Source organism: Otolemur garnettii, unplaced genomic scaffold (assembly GCF_000181295.1).
Source record: "Otolemur garnettii isolate 467f Iridium unplaced genomic scaffold, OtoGar3 scaffold00045, whole genome shotgun sequence".
NCBI lineage: Eukaryota > Metazoa > Chordata > Mammalia > Primates > Galagidae > Otolemur > Otolemur garnettii.
In genome coordinates this window covers 10146655-10162671 of record NW_003852440.1, presented here as the reverse complement: position 1 = coordinate 10162671, position 16017 = coordinate 10146655, and the positions used below count along the sequence as shown (strand labels likewise).

Genomic DNA, 16017 nt, shown 5'->3' with positions numbered 1-16017 from the left:
CCCAAGGATTTAGCAAAGTACAAAACACATTGAAACCAAGCAGACAAATAAACAGGCTAAAATGCTATCAGACACACAAGCACACCAATGCTCAGACACTTGGAAACAAGTAAACAAAAAGACAAAAAAGAAAACAAAACAAAAGACCAACCAACCAATAGACAAAAAAAAAAAAAAAGATAGTAGTAGTAAAAGATAACCACAAAAATGGTGGTTGTAAAATGACAGAGAAAGCAAAGAGCAAAACAAACACACAAAGAAGAAAGAAAATCAGAAAAAAAAACAAAAAAGAAAAAAAAGAAAAGGAGGGCACAACTAAGAAAGATATTGTTCTTTTGAATATATACAAACAAACCCCTTCCAGTTTAATGGAAATATAATTATGCTGCAATATACTTTCTAGACAACAGGTGGTGCTGTGAGTGGTTCCCAGGCTAAAACAAACAAACAATAAATAAATAAATAAAAATAGAAAAGAAAGGGGGTCTTTGCTGGCACGTTGCACAGATTGTCCCTACAACAGTTCCCGCAAAGTGTTGGGTGTCTTGGATTAGCTTCAGATGCCAGATGGCTGGCTGCAGGTCAGATTGAGCTCTCCTCGCTTCTGGAAGAGGTGCTATGGAGACGCCATTTTTGGAGTTTTACATTACATCTGGTTCCTGGCTGGCTGCCCACTCCTATCTATCCTCCAAACTCGGCACACAAGTCCACACTTCGCCAGATTTTCCACTCAACTCCTAGTTTCCCCTTGAACAGAAAATTGTTGTGGTCTGTGGGAAAAGAGCTGGGTGCTTTTTGTGCCCTCTGAGTTCAGTCCGTTTCTGCTGGGGGAGGGGCTGGTTACTTCTAGTTCCTGCCACTGTGGTATACACAAAAGACTTTTCAGTGTTTGTAGGAAGGTAGCAGAGTCCCCCTGTGGGTTGCCATGTCAGTGCACCTCCACACAGACTTCCAAAATTACAGGATGGATCAGTTCCTAAGCGGAGTCCCTTCCTCTCAAGTTTCTGTCCGATAGCCTGGATCCCTGACACCCCAAACTGGGTCCAAATGGCTCCCCTTTCTGGCTGCCAAATTCCGCTTGGGAATTCATGCCTCACCACACTCCGCAAAACACCCAAACTCCCCACGAGTTGGGCACAGAAGTCTTTCATGGGGGAGGGATTGGTTTCTGCCTCTCAGGGCGCCAGCTGCAGACCTGGCACCATGGTCACAGCTGCTGCAGGTCGTAGCTGGCACCATTTCAGCTGCTGCCCTGAGTTTTTTCTGGCAGACACCGTAACTCTGGGCTACACTTTCAATCCAGCAATTCACCTCCTTGCTGCACTCCCTGTGCTGCTTGTCCATGCCAGCACTTCACGCAGGAAAAGATCCAGCCCCCCCACTCTCACCTGAAACACCAGGAGAGTTGACCCAGGGATGCATCCTCTCCACCATCTAGCTCCACCTCATTTGTTGCTATTTGTAAATGAGATTTCTTTCTTGACTTCTTTTTTCAGGTGGTTCATCACTGGTGAATAGAAATGCTGTGGTTTTGTATGCTGATTTTACATCTTGAAACTTTATTTAATTTGTTAGCCAGTTTTATGAGTTTTTTTGTGAAGTATTTAGGTTTTTCTATATATAAGATTATGTCTTCCACAAAGAGTGGTAATTTGACATTCTCTTTTTCATAATTAGAATGCTTTTTATTTATTTTGGGCAGGATTTGCAGTACTACGTTGAGTAAGAACAATGAAAAAAGGCATCCTTGTCTTGTTCCAGGTCTTCAAGGAGGTATGTTCCTTTGATATCTAATTTTCTTAGCGTTTTCATCAAGAAGAAATGTCCAATTTTATCAAACGATTTTTCTGCATCTATTGAGATAATCATATGGGTTTTGCCTTCATTCTGTTGGTTTACTGTGTCAGGGCCCTAGGCGCCATGTCTCTGCCTCCCACTCAGGGCCTCGATGGAGCCGGGACACTAGGTCTCTGACCCCACCCACTCAACTGTCTGGACACTGGACATTGAGCCAGCTTACTTGGGGTAGATCTTGTTCAGGTCTCAGGTGCCGAAGCATGTTAGAAGTCACAGTCAATATTAATGGGAGCTAGCATCTCAGCAGCAATCTCTCAGCAGCAGTCTTGGTAGGGGAGCACTGATCAGGTGTCCTCTGAGCAAGAAGTGGAGCCAAAGGAGGAGTCCTGGCTAACTTCTCCTGATGTTATTTATCGAAGTAATCCAGTGGCCGCTTACACCACAGGTGTGGAGACGGACTGCTAACCAATGATGTACATACTTTTGTGCTCTTGTTGCATCTCACTAACAAGAGCCAATAATGTTAAATCCCTTCCCCAAGCCCTTATTGCCAAAGTATTTCTCACAGGTGCCTCCCACATTACTGTATCACATTTCTTGATTTACATTTGTTGAACCATTCTTTTATTACTAAGATAAATCCCACTTGATCACAGTTTATTATCTTTTTGATGGGTTTGGGATTCAGTTTGTTAGAAATTTGTTGAAGATTATTACCATCTATGTTCAGTAGGAGTATTGGCCTGTACTTTTTATTGTTGTTGTGCCCTTGTCTGGTATTGGTATGAGGTGTAAAGAATTCCCTTCTCTTCAATTTTTAAATCATTTGAGAATAATTAGTGTTTCTTTTTTTCCTTTATAAACTTGGTGGAATTCAGCAGTAAAGCCATCCAGTCCTTTGCTTTTCTTTTTTGAGAGATGCTTTATTACTGATTCAATCACAATAATTGTTATTGGTCTGAACAGGTTTTCTGCTTCTCTCTGGTTCAATATTTGTAGATTGTGTATGTCCAGGTTTGTTTTTGCTTTTCTAGTTATTTATGGTGCATCAGTAGGTTATTTGAAATCTTTCTATTTTTCTCCTCTAAATTTCCTCTTAGCACTTCTTTTGCTGTACCCCATAGCTTTTATTATGTTGTATTTCAATATTCATTTGCTTCAGAATGCGGGGGGGGGGATTTGTTGTTTGTTTTTGGTTTTTTTACTCTCACTATGTCACCCTCAATAGAGTGCCATACCATCACAGCTCACAGCAACCTCTAACTCTTTAGGGCTTAAGTAGAATGAGTTTTGATTTCCTTTTTGTTTCATTGACCCAACAGTCATTCAAAAGCATGTTGTTTAATTTTCACGTATTTTAGTTTCAAAAAGTGTCTCTGTTACTGATGTCTACTTTTATTTCATTGTGATCTAAGAAGATACTATTGATTTTTTTCCGTTTCTTTCTTTCTTTCTTTTTTTTTTTTTTTGGAGACAGAGTCTCACTCCACCCTGGGTTTTGCATCATAGTTCACAGCAACCTCAAACTTCATGGCTCAAGTGATCCTCTTGCCTCAGGGTCCTGAGTAGCTGGGACTACAGGCACCTACCACAATGCCCGGCTAGTTTTTTCTATTTTTAGTAGAGACAGGTTCTTGCTTTTGCTCCTGCTGGTCTCAAACTCCTGAGAGCTCAGGTGAACCACCCTCCTTGGCTTCCCAGAGTGCTGGAATTATAGGCATGAACTACTGTGCCCAGTCAAGTTTTTCTTTTTAAAATTTGTTGTGATTTGTTTTATGGCCTAACATATATAGTCCATCCTGGAGAGTGTTCCATGTGCTAATGAAAGGAATGTGTATTCTGCAGTTGTCGGATAAAATGTTCTGTAAAAATGTTTGACCCATTTGATCTAAAATGCAATTTAAGTCCAATGTTTCTTTGTTGATTTTGTTTACATGATCTGCTCAATGCTGAAGGTAAAGGACTGAAATCCACAGCTGTAATTCTCTCTCCCTTTAGATCAAATAATATTTGTTTTATATATTTGGCTGCTCCATTTTTGGGCATACAAATATTTAGAATAGTTGTATCTTTTTGCTGTATTGACCTCTTTTTCATTTGTCTATTGTTATTGTTTTTGAATTAAATTCTGTTTTATCTGGCATATATGTGGGTTATAGGTATTTTTGCTCACATTTCTGTTTGCATGAAATATCTTTCTTCATGCCTTCACTTTTAGTCTGCATGTTTTTTTTTTTTTTTTTTGAGTCTCATTCTGTTGCCCTTGGTAGAGTACTGTGGCGTCATAGCGCATAGCTACCTCAAATTTGGGGGCTCAAATTGTGGTAGGTGTCTATGGTCCAGCTACTTGGGACCATAGGCATCTGCCACAATACCTAGCTATGTTTTTTGTTTTTTGTTTTTTAAGAGACAGGGTCTTGCTTTTGATCAGGCTGGTCTCAAACTCCTGAGCTCAAGTAATCCACCTGCCTTGGCCTCCCAGAGTGCTAGGATTACAGGAGTGATTCACTGCAACTGGCCTCATCTGTATGTACCTTGAAAGGTGAAGTTAGATGGTGGTTGGCAGCCTAATTAGGTCATTTTAAAAATTCATTCGACCAATCTGTTAAGTGGGAAATTTAATCCATTTACATTCAGGGTTATAATTGACAAACAAGGATTTATTCCAGTCATTTTAAAAATTGCTTTTGGTGGGCGGCGCCTGTGGCTCAAAGGAGTAGGGTGCCAGCCCCATATGCCAGAGGTGGTGGGTTCAAACACAGTCCTGGCCAAAAACTGCAAAAAAAAATTGTTTTTTGGTTGGTCTGTGTATCTATTGTTCTCTCATTGTTTATCATTGTTGTTTTGTGGTTTTTTGTAGTGGTGACATTTGAGTCCTTTCTCATTTATGTGCCTGTTCAACCAGTGAGTTTATGCTTCTGTTTTCCTTACAGCATATAACCCTTTCACTTACAGATGTAGGGGCTCCCTTAAGCATTTCTGTAGTGCTTGTCTAGTGGTGATAAATTCCCTCAGTTTTTACTTGTCTGGGAAAGAATTTATTTCTCCTTTATTTTCAAAGGATAGCTTATTGAGAATAGTTCTTTTGGCTGTCAGGATTTTGTTCTGTTTAAGCACTTTGACTATCTGAAATCTGGTGTTAGTTTGATGGAGGTTCCCTTATATGTGACTTGACCATTTTCTCTTGCTGTTTTTAAAATTCTTTGTCTTTGACTTTTTTTTTTTTTGTAGAGACAAAGTCTGACTTTATTGCCTTGGGTAGAGTGCTGTGGCGTCACACAGCTCACAGCAACCTCCAACTCCTGGGCTTAGGCGATTCTCTTGCCTTACCCTCCCAAGTAGCTGGGACTACAGGCGCCTGCCACAACACCAGGCTTTTTTTTTTTTTTTTTTTGGTTGCAGTTTGGTCAGGGCCAGGTTTGAATCCGCCACCCTCAGTATATGGGGCTGGCGCCCTACTCACTGAGCCACAGGCGCTGCCCTGTCTTTGACTCTTGATAGTCTCACTGTAATTTGTCTTGAAGAACACATTTTGGATTGAATCTATTTGGTGATCTTTTAGCTTCCTCTATCTGGAGAAGTTTTCAACCATATTTTGCTAAATAGGTTTTTAATGACTTTGCTCACCTCTTCTGGAAAATCACAAATTTGAATATTTGTTAGTTTTATATTTTTCTTTCTCTCTTTTTTTTTTTTAGAGACAGAGTCTCCCTCTGTTGCCCTGGGTACAGTGCCGTTGTGTCACAGCCTACAGCAACCTCCAGCTCTTGGGCTTAGGCAATTCTCTTGCCTCAGCCTCCTGACTAGCTGGGACTACAGGTGCCCCCCACAATGCCTGACTTTTTTTTTTTTTGAGACAGAGCCTCAAGCTATCGCCCTGGGTAGAGTGCCATGGCATCACAGCTCACAACAACTTCCAACTTCTGGGCTCAAGTGATTCTCTTGCCTCCGCCTCCAAAGTAGGTGGGATAACAGGTGCCCACCATTATTTTGCCTGGCAATTTTTTGGTTGCAGCTGTCATTGTTTGGTGGGCCCAGGCTGGATTCAAACCCGCCAGCTCAGGCGTATATGGCTGGCACCTTAGCTGCTTGAGCCACAGGCACCAAGCCTTCCAGGCTATTTTTTTGTTGCAGTTTGGCCGGGAACCAGGTTTGAACCTGCCCCCTCGGTATATGGGGCCAGAGCCCTACTCAGTGAGCCACAGGTGTCGTCCCAGTTTTATATTTTTCTATATGTCATGCAAGATTTCATTTTTTTTTTCTGATTGAGTTATTTAAAAAGGCCTCTCTTTAAGTTCAGAAAGTCTTTCTTCTGTTTGATCTATTGTTGAAGCTCCTGGTTGTATTTTAAATTTTAATCATTCAATTTCTCAATTCCAGGATTTGTTTTATTCTTTTTAAGGACATCTCTTTGTTGAATTTCTCATTCAAATCATTATTTTTCTGATTTCTTAGTTTACCTGTGTTCTTTGGCATGTCACTGAGCTTTTCTAATATCATTTTCCTTTTACATAATTTTCATGAAAATCTATTGCTGCAGAATTATTGTGTTCCTTTGAAGGTATCATGTTTCTTTGCTTTTTCATGTTTCTTGTTTCCTTATGCTGTTATCTGGGCAACTGGCATAACAGCTGCTTCTTCCAATTGTATGAATGGGTTCTCATATGAAAGACATTTTCGTAGATTTATCTACAGTGTTGGTTGGGTAGGGTGCTTTTACTTTGATTCTGAGTGGGTACAGTAGTGTAGTCTCCATAGAATTTCCTCAGCTATAATCAGGATAAGTAGTGTCTGTGATTTTTTCAGTGGCTTAGGCTGCAGTTTTTAGTGAGGCTTTGCTGGGGATGGAGATGCCAGTGGTGGGCCACATGTGCCTGTCCTTGGGCTCGAGTGGCATACACATGCATTGGTGGTAGTGAGTCTTGGTAGGCCAATCTTTGAGCCTCCAGGTGGCTTGCACAGGTGCCATTAGTGGTAGTACTGGTCTAGGTGGGTGGGCAGGTCCTTATGCCCCTGGGCAGCATAAATGTCATCACCCATAGCAGTAATGGTGGTGGCCCAACCTTTGAGTCCCCAGGTGGCATGTGTGTGTCAATAATGGTAACAGTGGGCTGGATGGGCTAATCCCAGGCCCCCAGGTGGCACATACAAATAGGCGCTATTGGAAGTGGTGACAATAGGCCAGAGTAAGCCTGTCCTCAGGCTCCTAAGAGGAATGCATGAATACTGGCAGTAGTAGGCAGGCTAGGTTGATCCCCAAGTCTTTAGATTTTGTATGCAGGTGCCAGCAGGCTGGAGAAACCCATCACTAGGTCCCCAAATGGTACCCACACAAGGATGCAGGCGAGCTAAGTCTACTATTAGCTCCCTGATGGCACATGCCAGGAGTAGTAAATAGTAGATCCCTAGGACCCTGGAAAACATGTATAGGGACTGGCAGGGGTAGCACTGGGTAGGTGGACTTGCTCTCAGGCCTTCTGTGCAGGGTGTAGTGGGCATGCTGGACCTCTCCTTAGGTCCCTAGATGGTGTGTGTGTGGTTACCAGTGGTGGGTCAATCCCACTGCCTTCCTGGACAACACACCTGGGAGCTGATGGTGGTAGTGGATGAGTAGGCCTGCTCTCCCAAATGATACAAATGAGTGCCAGTTGTGAGGGTGGGGCCAAGTGACCCCCCCCCCCAAGTCTGCCTAGGCGGGGCAGGTTTTCTGCCAGCAGCCAATGGCCCCAGGCAGGTAGCTCTTTGTCTTAGGATCAGGCTCTCCAGTGGTTCTCAGGTTGTAGGACAGTGTATGGGCTAGAGTACTGGGGACCCAGCCACACCTCTGGGTTTAGTCAGCATCCTGAGGGTAGACATGGGCTGGGGAGGGCAGGGGACAGTCTGGAGGAGACTGGGCTCTCCAAATAGTGTTGCAGCTGCTTAGGTCTCAAGCAGTGAGAAGTACCCAATGTGAGCTCTCTCCTTGGAACAGTGCTGTTATGTGGACTCCAGGCAACTCCCTATTCTAGTCTCAGAGCCCTAGAGTGCTGCAAGTCTGTGATGGGAATGTGGACCACTAGGAATCTATCAATTACCTTTCCCCATATCGGAGTTTCCTCTGGTTCTGAGATGAACCCAACTGGGCAGGCTGCTCTTGTTCCCTCTTTCTTACACTCCTCAGAGTCCCAATCACTTCCCTACTGAATTCCAGTGTTCTTAGATGTTCTATTTGCTGTGTGATTATCTTGCCACTGTTTTGGTCCTTCCTTGTGGAGGAGGCAAGTGTTGTGTGCCTCTAATCATCCACCTTGAAGCCCGTCTCTGAATGTACAAAATAACGTTTACAGTTCATGGCTTGTTTGAGGATGCTCACAGATCTCATCCTACTTAAATGGTGGGGATAAAAAGATAGTTATGCAAGGCTTTTCTTTCTAGCTCTGATTGGATCAACATCTACTACAAGCAACAAATATCAACCTCTCAAGAGAAGGAGCACAGGAAGGGGATGTGGGTGTTAGTAGTGTACATGAAACCACTTGGTTTCCTTCTTTGTATGACCATAATACGAAAGAAAATCCCTCCTCACAGCCCTCACTACACCACACACTTAAGACTCCTCACAATGAGCTGAGGGTTGGGTGGGAGTTCATCTCCTCTCTGTGCTTCAATTTCTCTTGCTTAGGGAATTATAGAATGAGAGAGCAGATTTTTAACATTTGTTGATTATCCACTATGTGTCGCTTTGTATAAGACATAGGTAGTATCGGGCGGTGTCTGTGGCTCAAAGGAATAGGGCACTGGCCCCATATACCGAGGTGGCAGGTTCAAACCTGGACCTGGCCAAAAAAGAAAGGTAGTATAATCTTCATTTTATAGTTGAGGAAAGTGAGACTTGTGGTTAAATCATTTGTCTGAAGACACATAGCTATAATTAATAGATTCAGGACTTGAGCAGGGCTGTCCACTCTCAGAGCCCATGGTTTTTCCATGACACCAGCAATGGATAGTTATGAGCACATGGACTGCCCTCATATCTACTTTGTCGTACTTTGGAGGCTGGGAAGCCCAAGATCATGGTGTCAGTAGATGCAGTGTTGGTAACTGCAAAGTTGAGAACTGCTATGGACCACATATTTTAGTCACCCCCGAAATTTGTATGTTTAAACCTAATGGGATGGTGTTTGAAGGTGGAGCCTTTGGGAAGTGGTTAGGTCATGAGGGGAAGCCCTCACAAATGGGGCTAGTGGCCCCAGAGTGACCCCTATCCTTAGGCTCCTGCAAGGAGTACATGAACATTGACAGTGGTGGGCAGGCCAGGTTGATCCCCAGGCCCTCAGATGATGCATGCAGGTGCCAAAAGGCTGGATGGACCCATCATCAGGCCCCCAAATGGCACACACGCTAGGGCACCAGTTGCAGGCAGGCTAGGTCAGCAGTTAGGTTTTGCCAAGTGAGATTACAAAAAAAGGCAGCCCTCTTTGAACCAGGATATGGACCTTCACTAGAAATTACATCTACTTACACCATGCATGATCTTGGGCTTCCCAGCCTCCAAGGATGTAAGATTTGTTGTTCATAAGCAACTCAGCCTCTGATATTTTGTTAGAGCAATCTGAACAAATTAAGACAAGAATTCAAACTACTCAAGATCATTTTGGCTGAGAAATGTGTGGGTGACTGAGTAGAAAGGCTTGTGTAATGAAAGGAGAAAACTTCAGGATCAAATGGAAGGACCCCTCCCCCACCTCCGCTAGGTGATAGTGACAGGGATGGAAGACTCAGGCTTTATGGTGTTTCAGAAAGCATGCTGTGACCCTCTGTGGAACAGGATGCAGAGCCATGTGGACAGAAGCGGGATTGTGGTGATGGGGACTGGGTCATTATTTCTTCCAGTCTCTCAACTTCATTTTGCACAAGACCTCCTTACAATCTTGGACCAACACCCAGGGGTTGTGGGTAGGACATGGGACCCCTAAATTATGAATGCTTTAATTGAATACAGACCATCTGCCCCATGCCTGCAGCCTTGCCAGTGTCCCTCTATAAGACAGCAAGTTTCAGGTCATTAGTTCCTGAAGCCAGCTGCTCTTTGTAGGCTGGATGGCAGGTAGGGGAATCAGGCTGGAGACCTCTGGCCCAGCTGTCAGCAAGCCATAATGACCACTGGGTGGTCCCGACATCTGTTAACAGTCCCCTCCTGCTGCCTTCCAAGCCAATTATCAACATTTTTGTTCCTGCACGAACAGCTGGCATGGATATTTTGAAGCTCAGTGACACTTGGGAAGGACAGATTAAGTGAGCACTCAGTTTGTCATCTCAAGTCATGACCTTCTGACTTGTCAGCAAGGCCTGCCTGTTTCTGTCCTACTGGGATAAGTTGGCCAGGCAGGGTATCTTTCCCCTTGAGATGGCTGTAATGCCAGGAGAGTTGTTCAGCCTCTTCTGGCTGACTTCCTGTCTACATGACAGGGCCTTGGGTGGGATTAGAATCTATCAAGCCTGTCCTGGCAACATAACCTGTCTATCAAGTAAAACTGAGGGCAGTATTCTAATGCATAAGACAAATTAAACTGCTATTTTCTCTTTCAGAGTATGGAATGAAGTGGTGCTGAAAACTAACTACAATTTTCTTTTTTTTTCTTTTCTTTTTAGAGACAATGTCTCATTATATCTTATCTCCCAGGCTAGAGTGCAGTGGTGTCAGCCGACCTTACAGCAACCCTCCTGCCTTGGCCTCTCAAGTAGTTGAGACTACAGGCACCTGCCACAATGCCCAACTAATTTTTCTATTTTTAGTAGAGATAGGGTTTCACTCTTGCCCAGACTTGTCTTGAACTCCTGAGCTCAAGGTATCTTCTTGCGTCTGTTGCCCAGAGTGCTGGGATGCCCAGCCCTCCTAAAATGTTTCTTAAATAAAGGAAAGGCCCTGGGGAAAGGTATTACATAGTACAGGGCCTTTGGAGCCTGTAGGACAAGAGGCCTGAGGAAGATGACACTCCCTCCAAGTGGCCCAGGGTGGTAGAGCTGGCTGCCCAGACAATCTACAGAGCCACCAAGGAGCTTAAGGACAGATCAAGGTCAGCTCCTTCCCAACTGAGTGAGAATGTTTTACAAGTCTCTCAGATGGATCAACAAACCGAGGAAGGCACTTTATAAAGGCCCAGCCAAAGTGCCGAGTGAGAGCTGGGGGTAGGGGGAGGTCACTGTTCTCTTTATTCTGCCTTTCAGGGCAACTGTCAGCTGAACAGAAGTGGTGTGTTTACCTCCGACTCCTGCCTACCACCACAAGGAAAAGAATTTCATGGGCTGCTAATTTGAGGAGGGCTGGATCACACAGTGTGGAGATGCTTCTCAGACTGTTCAACATACCAGTATGCACATACCTCTCCCTAAGATGGATACACTGAAATACCTCAAACTTGGGGGTCCACAGAAGACTTTCTAGGCAGGGTCTATGATGTAGGCCTGGTTTTAGGAAGGCAAAATACAAAATACTTCCTTATAAACATTATCTCAATTAGTTACTCATCTAAAACACAGCTTACCTATAGCAGCCACAACCCTTGGTAGTATCTGGAGAGAGGTAGGTACTTTTTCTCACTGAGTAGAACTAGATTTTAACACAAAGGCTCCTCTATCCACAGGGGACAGATGCAGTCCCAGGTTAAGCAGCGTTAGCACCAGCCATGTACTTACCTTGGTAAAGTGTCCATCTTTCTTCTCACCTTTGGCAGTTTTCTCCTTTAAAATGTGTCATAGAGCCAAAAACACCTTATGTCCTTGGATAACATCCAATTCCTGGTTCTCTTGAACAGGTCACGTCACCCTCCTCTCAAGGCTGAATGAGTACACAAGTACTCCCTCCAGAACAGAAACTGTCTCTCCCCTCTTCCCCATTCCCCAGCACAACAATCAAAACACAGGCCCAAATTTATTTTTATTTTGCATACATTGGAAACAGAATCCTATCAAAAGAGAATAAAGAAGAATGTGCCCAGTGTGGCACAGGGAGAACATACACACATCTGCCTCGAGTTTCCCCCTCACCCCTGCACAGGACGAGGGGACATAGGGGAGGGGGATGGGACGCACCAAAGGATACGGCACCAGAAGCAGGACTTCCATACACATTGGTGTTCACAGTAGCAGGATTCTAAGTGGGCTCCAGGGATAACACGATTGACCTTATACAAACATGGGAATATGGCTCGGCGCCTGTGGCTCAAGTGGCTAAGGTGCCAGCCATGTACACCCAAGGTGGCGGGTTCGAATCCAGCCCGGACCCGCCAAACAACGACAGCTGCAACCAAAAAAAATAGCCGGGTGTTGTGGCGGGGGCCTGTGGTCCCAGCTACTTGGGAGGCTAAGGCAGGAGACTCGCTTGAACCCAGGAGTTGGAGGTTGCTTTGAGCTGAGATGCCACGGCACTCTACCCAGGGGGACAGCTTGAGGCTCCTGTCTCAAAAAACAAAACAAAACATGGGAATATAAAACTGGTGATTCCTACCCATCATCAGCCACTTGAGCTCATGGGTTATCAGAAAGATAAACAAAATTTAGTCCTGGATGTTCAGGTGCCTGACTGGGCTCCAGGGGCAGCATTTAGTGAGCTTCTTCGAGAAACTGAGGTTAAAAATACAAAACAAATGATCTGGAGGAAGAGGAACGCTGGGACCCAGTCTCAGTTATAAACAGCAGAAGTTGTGCTTTGTTGTCTCATTTAAATTGAGACTTGGGGAGGGCTTGCAGTAGGCTGGGAGGTCAGAGGTCATACGAAATGTTCATAGCCACCTGCAGCAGCAAGTGTGTGCAGATGGCATTTCCAGGGCTGCTCCTGTGGACTCCCTGGGAGGTTCTCAGAGTCTATGTCCTTACAGTAAAGTCAGTCCAAGTGGCTACTTGGGCCCCTTTCTCCTCCCTCACACCCAGGCAGAGTGTGGATGTTCAGCTTCTTGGTCTGGGGAATAAAAACACCCATATCCACTCAGGGGCGATGTCTTGGTGCTCTAGTTCATTGACTAACAAATTCAATAGGCACTAATTAGCTCCTCTGAAACCTAAGTGCCCCTACCCCACCCAACAAGGCTCCCACAGCCTTTTAGATAACTGGGCTGAGCAGCCCCGAGCTCAGTGCACATGACACTGCAGGTCTCAACAGAGGTCACGTACACCAGACCCGACCACCGTGTGCTGGACAGAGCTCCTGTTACACGTGCTCAAGGTCTTGGGCTGACATGAGATTCTTACCCTGGGACTTGAATTCCCAACTGCAGCTTCTTTATTCTAATTTTGATGACATGGTCAGTGCTTTTTCTGACTTTTCCTTAACAAGCTCCTCCTCATCAGAGCCTAATGCACACCCACCTTTGGGAAACATGCCATGCCAGGCCCAGGATGGCTGGTCACGCAATGCTAGCACACTGTGGTATAGTGTCTCCCTCTGAGAGTTGCTATGACTTCACAGCCAGATGTGGCCCTCTGCCATGAAACTGCCTTGGGAAGGGTATAGATGCGTTATGGGCCTGAGAACACACCAAGAAAACACATGTCTAGACTGGTCTCAAAGCACAGAACACCACACATGTCCACAAACACACCACAAAAGGAGGCAGCATTTTTTCCCAAGTCAGACCAAAATCTCTCATAAAATACAATGTCCTAGTTTGGAGCAAGAAGCGATTTCCCGTATCTAAATGTCTTGCCTTAGTGATAACTGCAGATGCCCAGCTTAGGCCTGACTATAGACTGGCACCCTCTTCCCTGGCAGTGAGAGGGAAACCCATCTCCAGGATGTGGACACACAACAGCAGGCTGGCTCTCAACTCAATGTCTGACCGCTCCTGGACAGAAGAACAGATGTGAGGACCATGGGACCTGGAACAGTGGGTGATCTGCCTGTCCAGACTGACCAGACCCAGCTCCTCCCCGTGTCTCCTGCACCTTCCAGTTCTGGGCTCCTCCTCTGACAGTCTCTCTCCTGAGGGTCTGGTCATACCACCCTAAGAACATCAGCCCTTGGGGACTGTCACCACACTCCACCAGAGAGCACAGATTCATCAGAAGCAGAAGGAACAGGAGACAGTGTGGCTTCATAGATTGTTTTCCACAGAAAACTTGAAAGAGGCTGTGTTTGCTCCGAAGACAGTGAAGAAGAGTATGTCTCAGTAGCCATCAGCCACCTTGGGATGCAGTGATGGACCAGAGAAGTGGGTAGCAGCCTCCCCAATTCCCGGCGCACCAGCGCCCCCTACTTGGCCTTCACCACTTGCTCATAGGGGGGTGGAGGTGTGCTGCAGTAGGAAGGCGGGGGTGGGTAGGCTGAGCTCCCTGGGGCTGGGCTGGGCTGGACCTGGAAAGCCATTGCCATGGTGCTCCCGACAGGATTCAGCCCCAGTCCTCCTGGGTCAGTGTAAAATGGTGGCCCCGGCTGCTGGGATCCTGAAAGACAAATAGCCATGTATGAGCAGAGATGAGACAGCCTGCTGTCATCACCCCTGCACAGGCCTGGGCTGGAGTGGGTGGCAGCCATGCCCCCATCAGCATTCAACCCAAGGTGTTAAGGACCAAAGGTTCCAGCCAGAGCAGGGCACTGGGCTACCTGGTGATGCAGTCTCTGTCCTCACCGAATGCTGATTCCATGGGAACTGGCACACATTGGAAATCCAGGAGACCAGGCTTCTGCACTAACAGAACAATGACTTTCTGAGCTTCCTGCTCATGAGGACAAAGCATCATTCATCTTGGTGCCTATATCTGGCATGTGGTAGACCGTCAGTATACACATGAGGTGGATGCATGGTTATGTATGATCCAAGCTTTGTCTCTATGCTGGGTATACTCGGCAATTTCCTGCAAAACACCTGCTTCTAACGTGACAGGAGGCGCTGGCTGTACCGATTCAGCTGTCTGAGGGGCACCCAGCCCCTTGCTCTCCATCTTGGGTGGTGTGGGTGAGAATGTGGTCTTTGCAGCAGAGAGGTGCTCAGCTGTGTTTGTGACATCCCTCTGTGAGGCCCCTCACTTTGATGACTGACATCTGTGTCCAATGGAACTGGCTTTTTCATGTTAATAGTCACAGCTCATAGATACTGCCAGGAATTGATAGGATGGGACTGAAATATTTGAACATGGGGATGGAGAGAGGCTGTGACTTATGAAAGAAACAACAGAGCAGAGATGGACAAATTATGTACTTGTCAGGGACATGAACTCTTAGGTGAAAAATTCAGCAACCATGGGATGGAACATGCCTGGAAAGCCTGTGGTTGAGGCTAAAGGGCAACAGGAACAGATGCTGCGGCCATGCGGCCAGATGGAGGCAGTGAGGCAAGAACCAAAACAGCTCAACCAGAGGACGTGGCTCTCAAGGGACATACCCCCTCCAGAAACCTGCTGGATTTCTGCTCATTTGACCAAAAGTCAAAATCCTGACAAGACACTGAGCATGGTGACCACTCAGGCTCCCAGTAAAAAGAGAGATGGTGAGAAGACGGACTCAATTCTGGCCAGGGCAGAAAGACTCATTTAGGGAAAGGAAAGGCAGGGTGACCCCAGCCCTGCAGTGAGAAAGGGGTATGCTCACCTGCCTCCTGAATGCTCAGGGCTTACCCTCATAGGCCTCAAAGCCCTCACAGCTTAAAAAGGCTGAGTGACCCTCTTAAGATCAGCAAAGAGGCACACAGGTAGAACCCAGAGCAGCAGGCCCACATCCTGACATACATACAATTTCTGCTTTTATACATATATTCAGAGTTGCTCTGTAGTGCAAAATTTAATAAAATCTTTTAATTATTTCACTCATTTTTTATATTTTAATCAATGCATTCATATTCCTATGGTTTCCATTATTCTTTCTTCCTAAGTTTTACTTTTATATACTTTTAAGATTTATTTACTACATCGGATGTTTTTACCAAGGGTATTTTCATCAGTATTAGATAAGATTTTCTTTTTATATACACATGTTAATAAATCCATGGAATATTTACTAAAAGACAAATAGAAAAACCTGCCAACTGTGGGTAAGCAGGAACAACATAGGAAGATGACACTGGATATTTCCCTGTGAGATCCAGATATTATCCATTACCATAAAGGACCTTCTTCGGCTTTCTGGGATTGAGGGGAGGTTAAAGGGCATGTTGGTGTCAGGTCCCCAGCCATTGAAGCCAGCATCAGGGTCTGCAGAGAGTGCACAGTGATTGCTGCTATGAGGCCTGTGCGTGGCACTCCACACCAGGA

General features: G+C 45.4%; 1 protein-coding gene across 1 annotated transcript in view; it reads right to left on the bottom strand.

The window, feature by feature from the left end:
- Nucleotides 1–13057: 13057 nt before the first annotated feature.
- VOPP1 (VOPP1, WBP1/VOPP1 family member) overlaps nt 13058–16017 on the bottom strand; it is a 114330-nt gene continuing 111370 nt past the window's right edge. Inside the window, exon 5 of the mRNA XM_012805893.2 lies at nt 13058–14214. Coding sequence (XP_012661347.1) covers nt 14024–14214 — 191 coding nt within the window. The 3' untranslated portion in view covers nt 13058–14023. The remainder of the gene's footprint in view (nt 14215–16017) is intronic.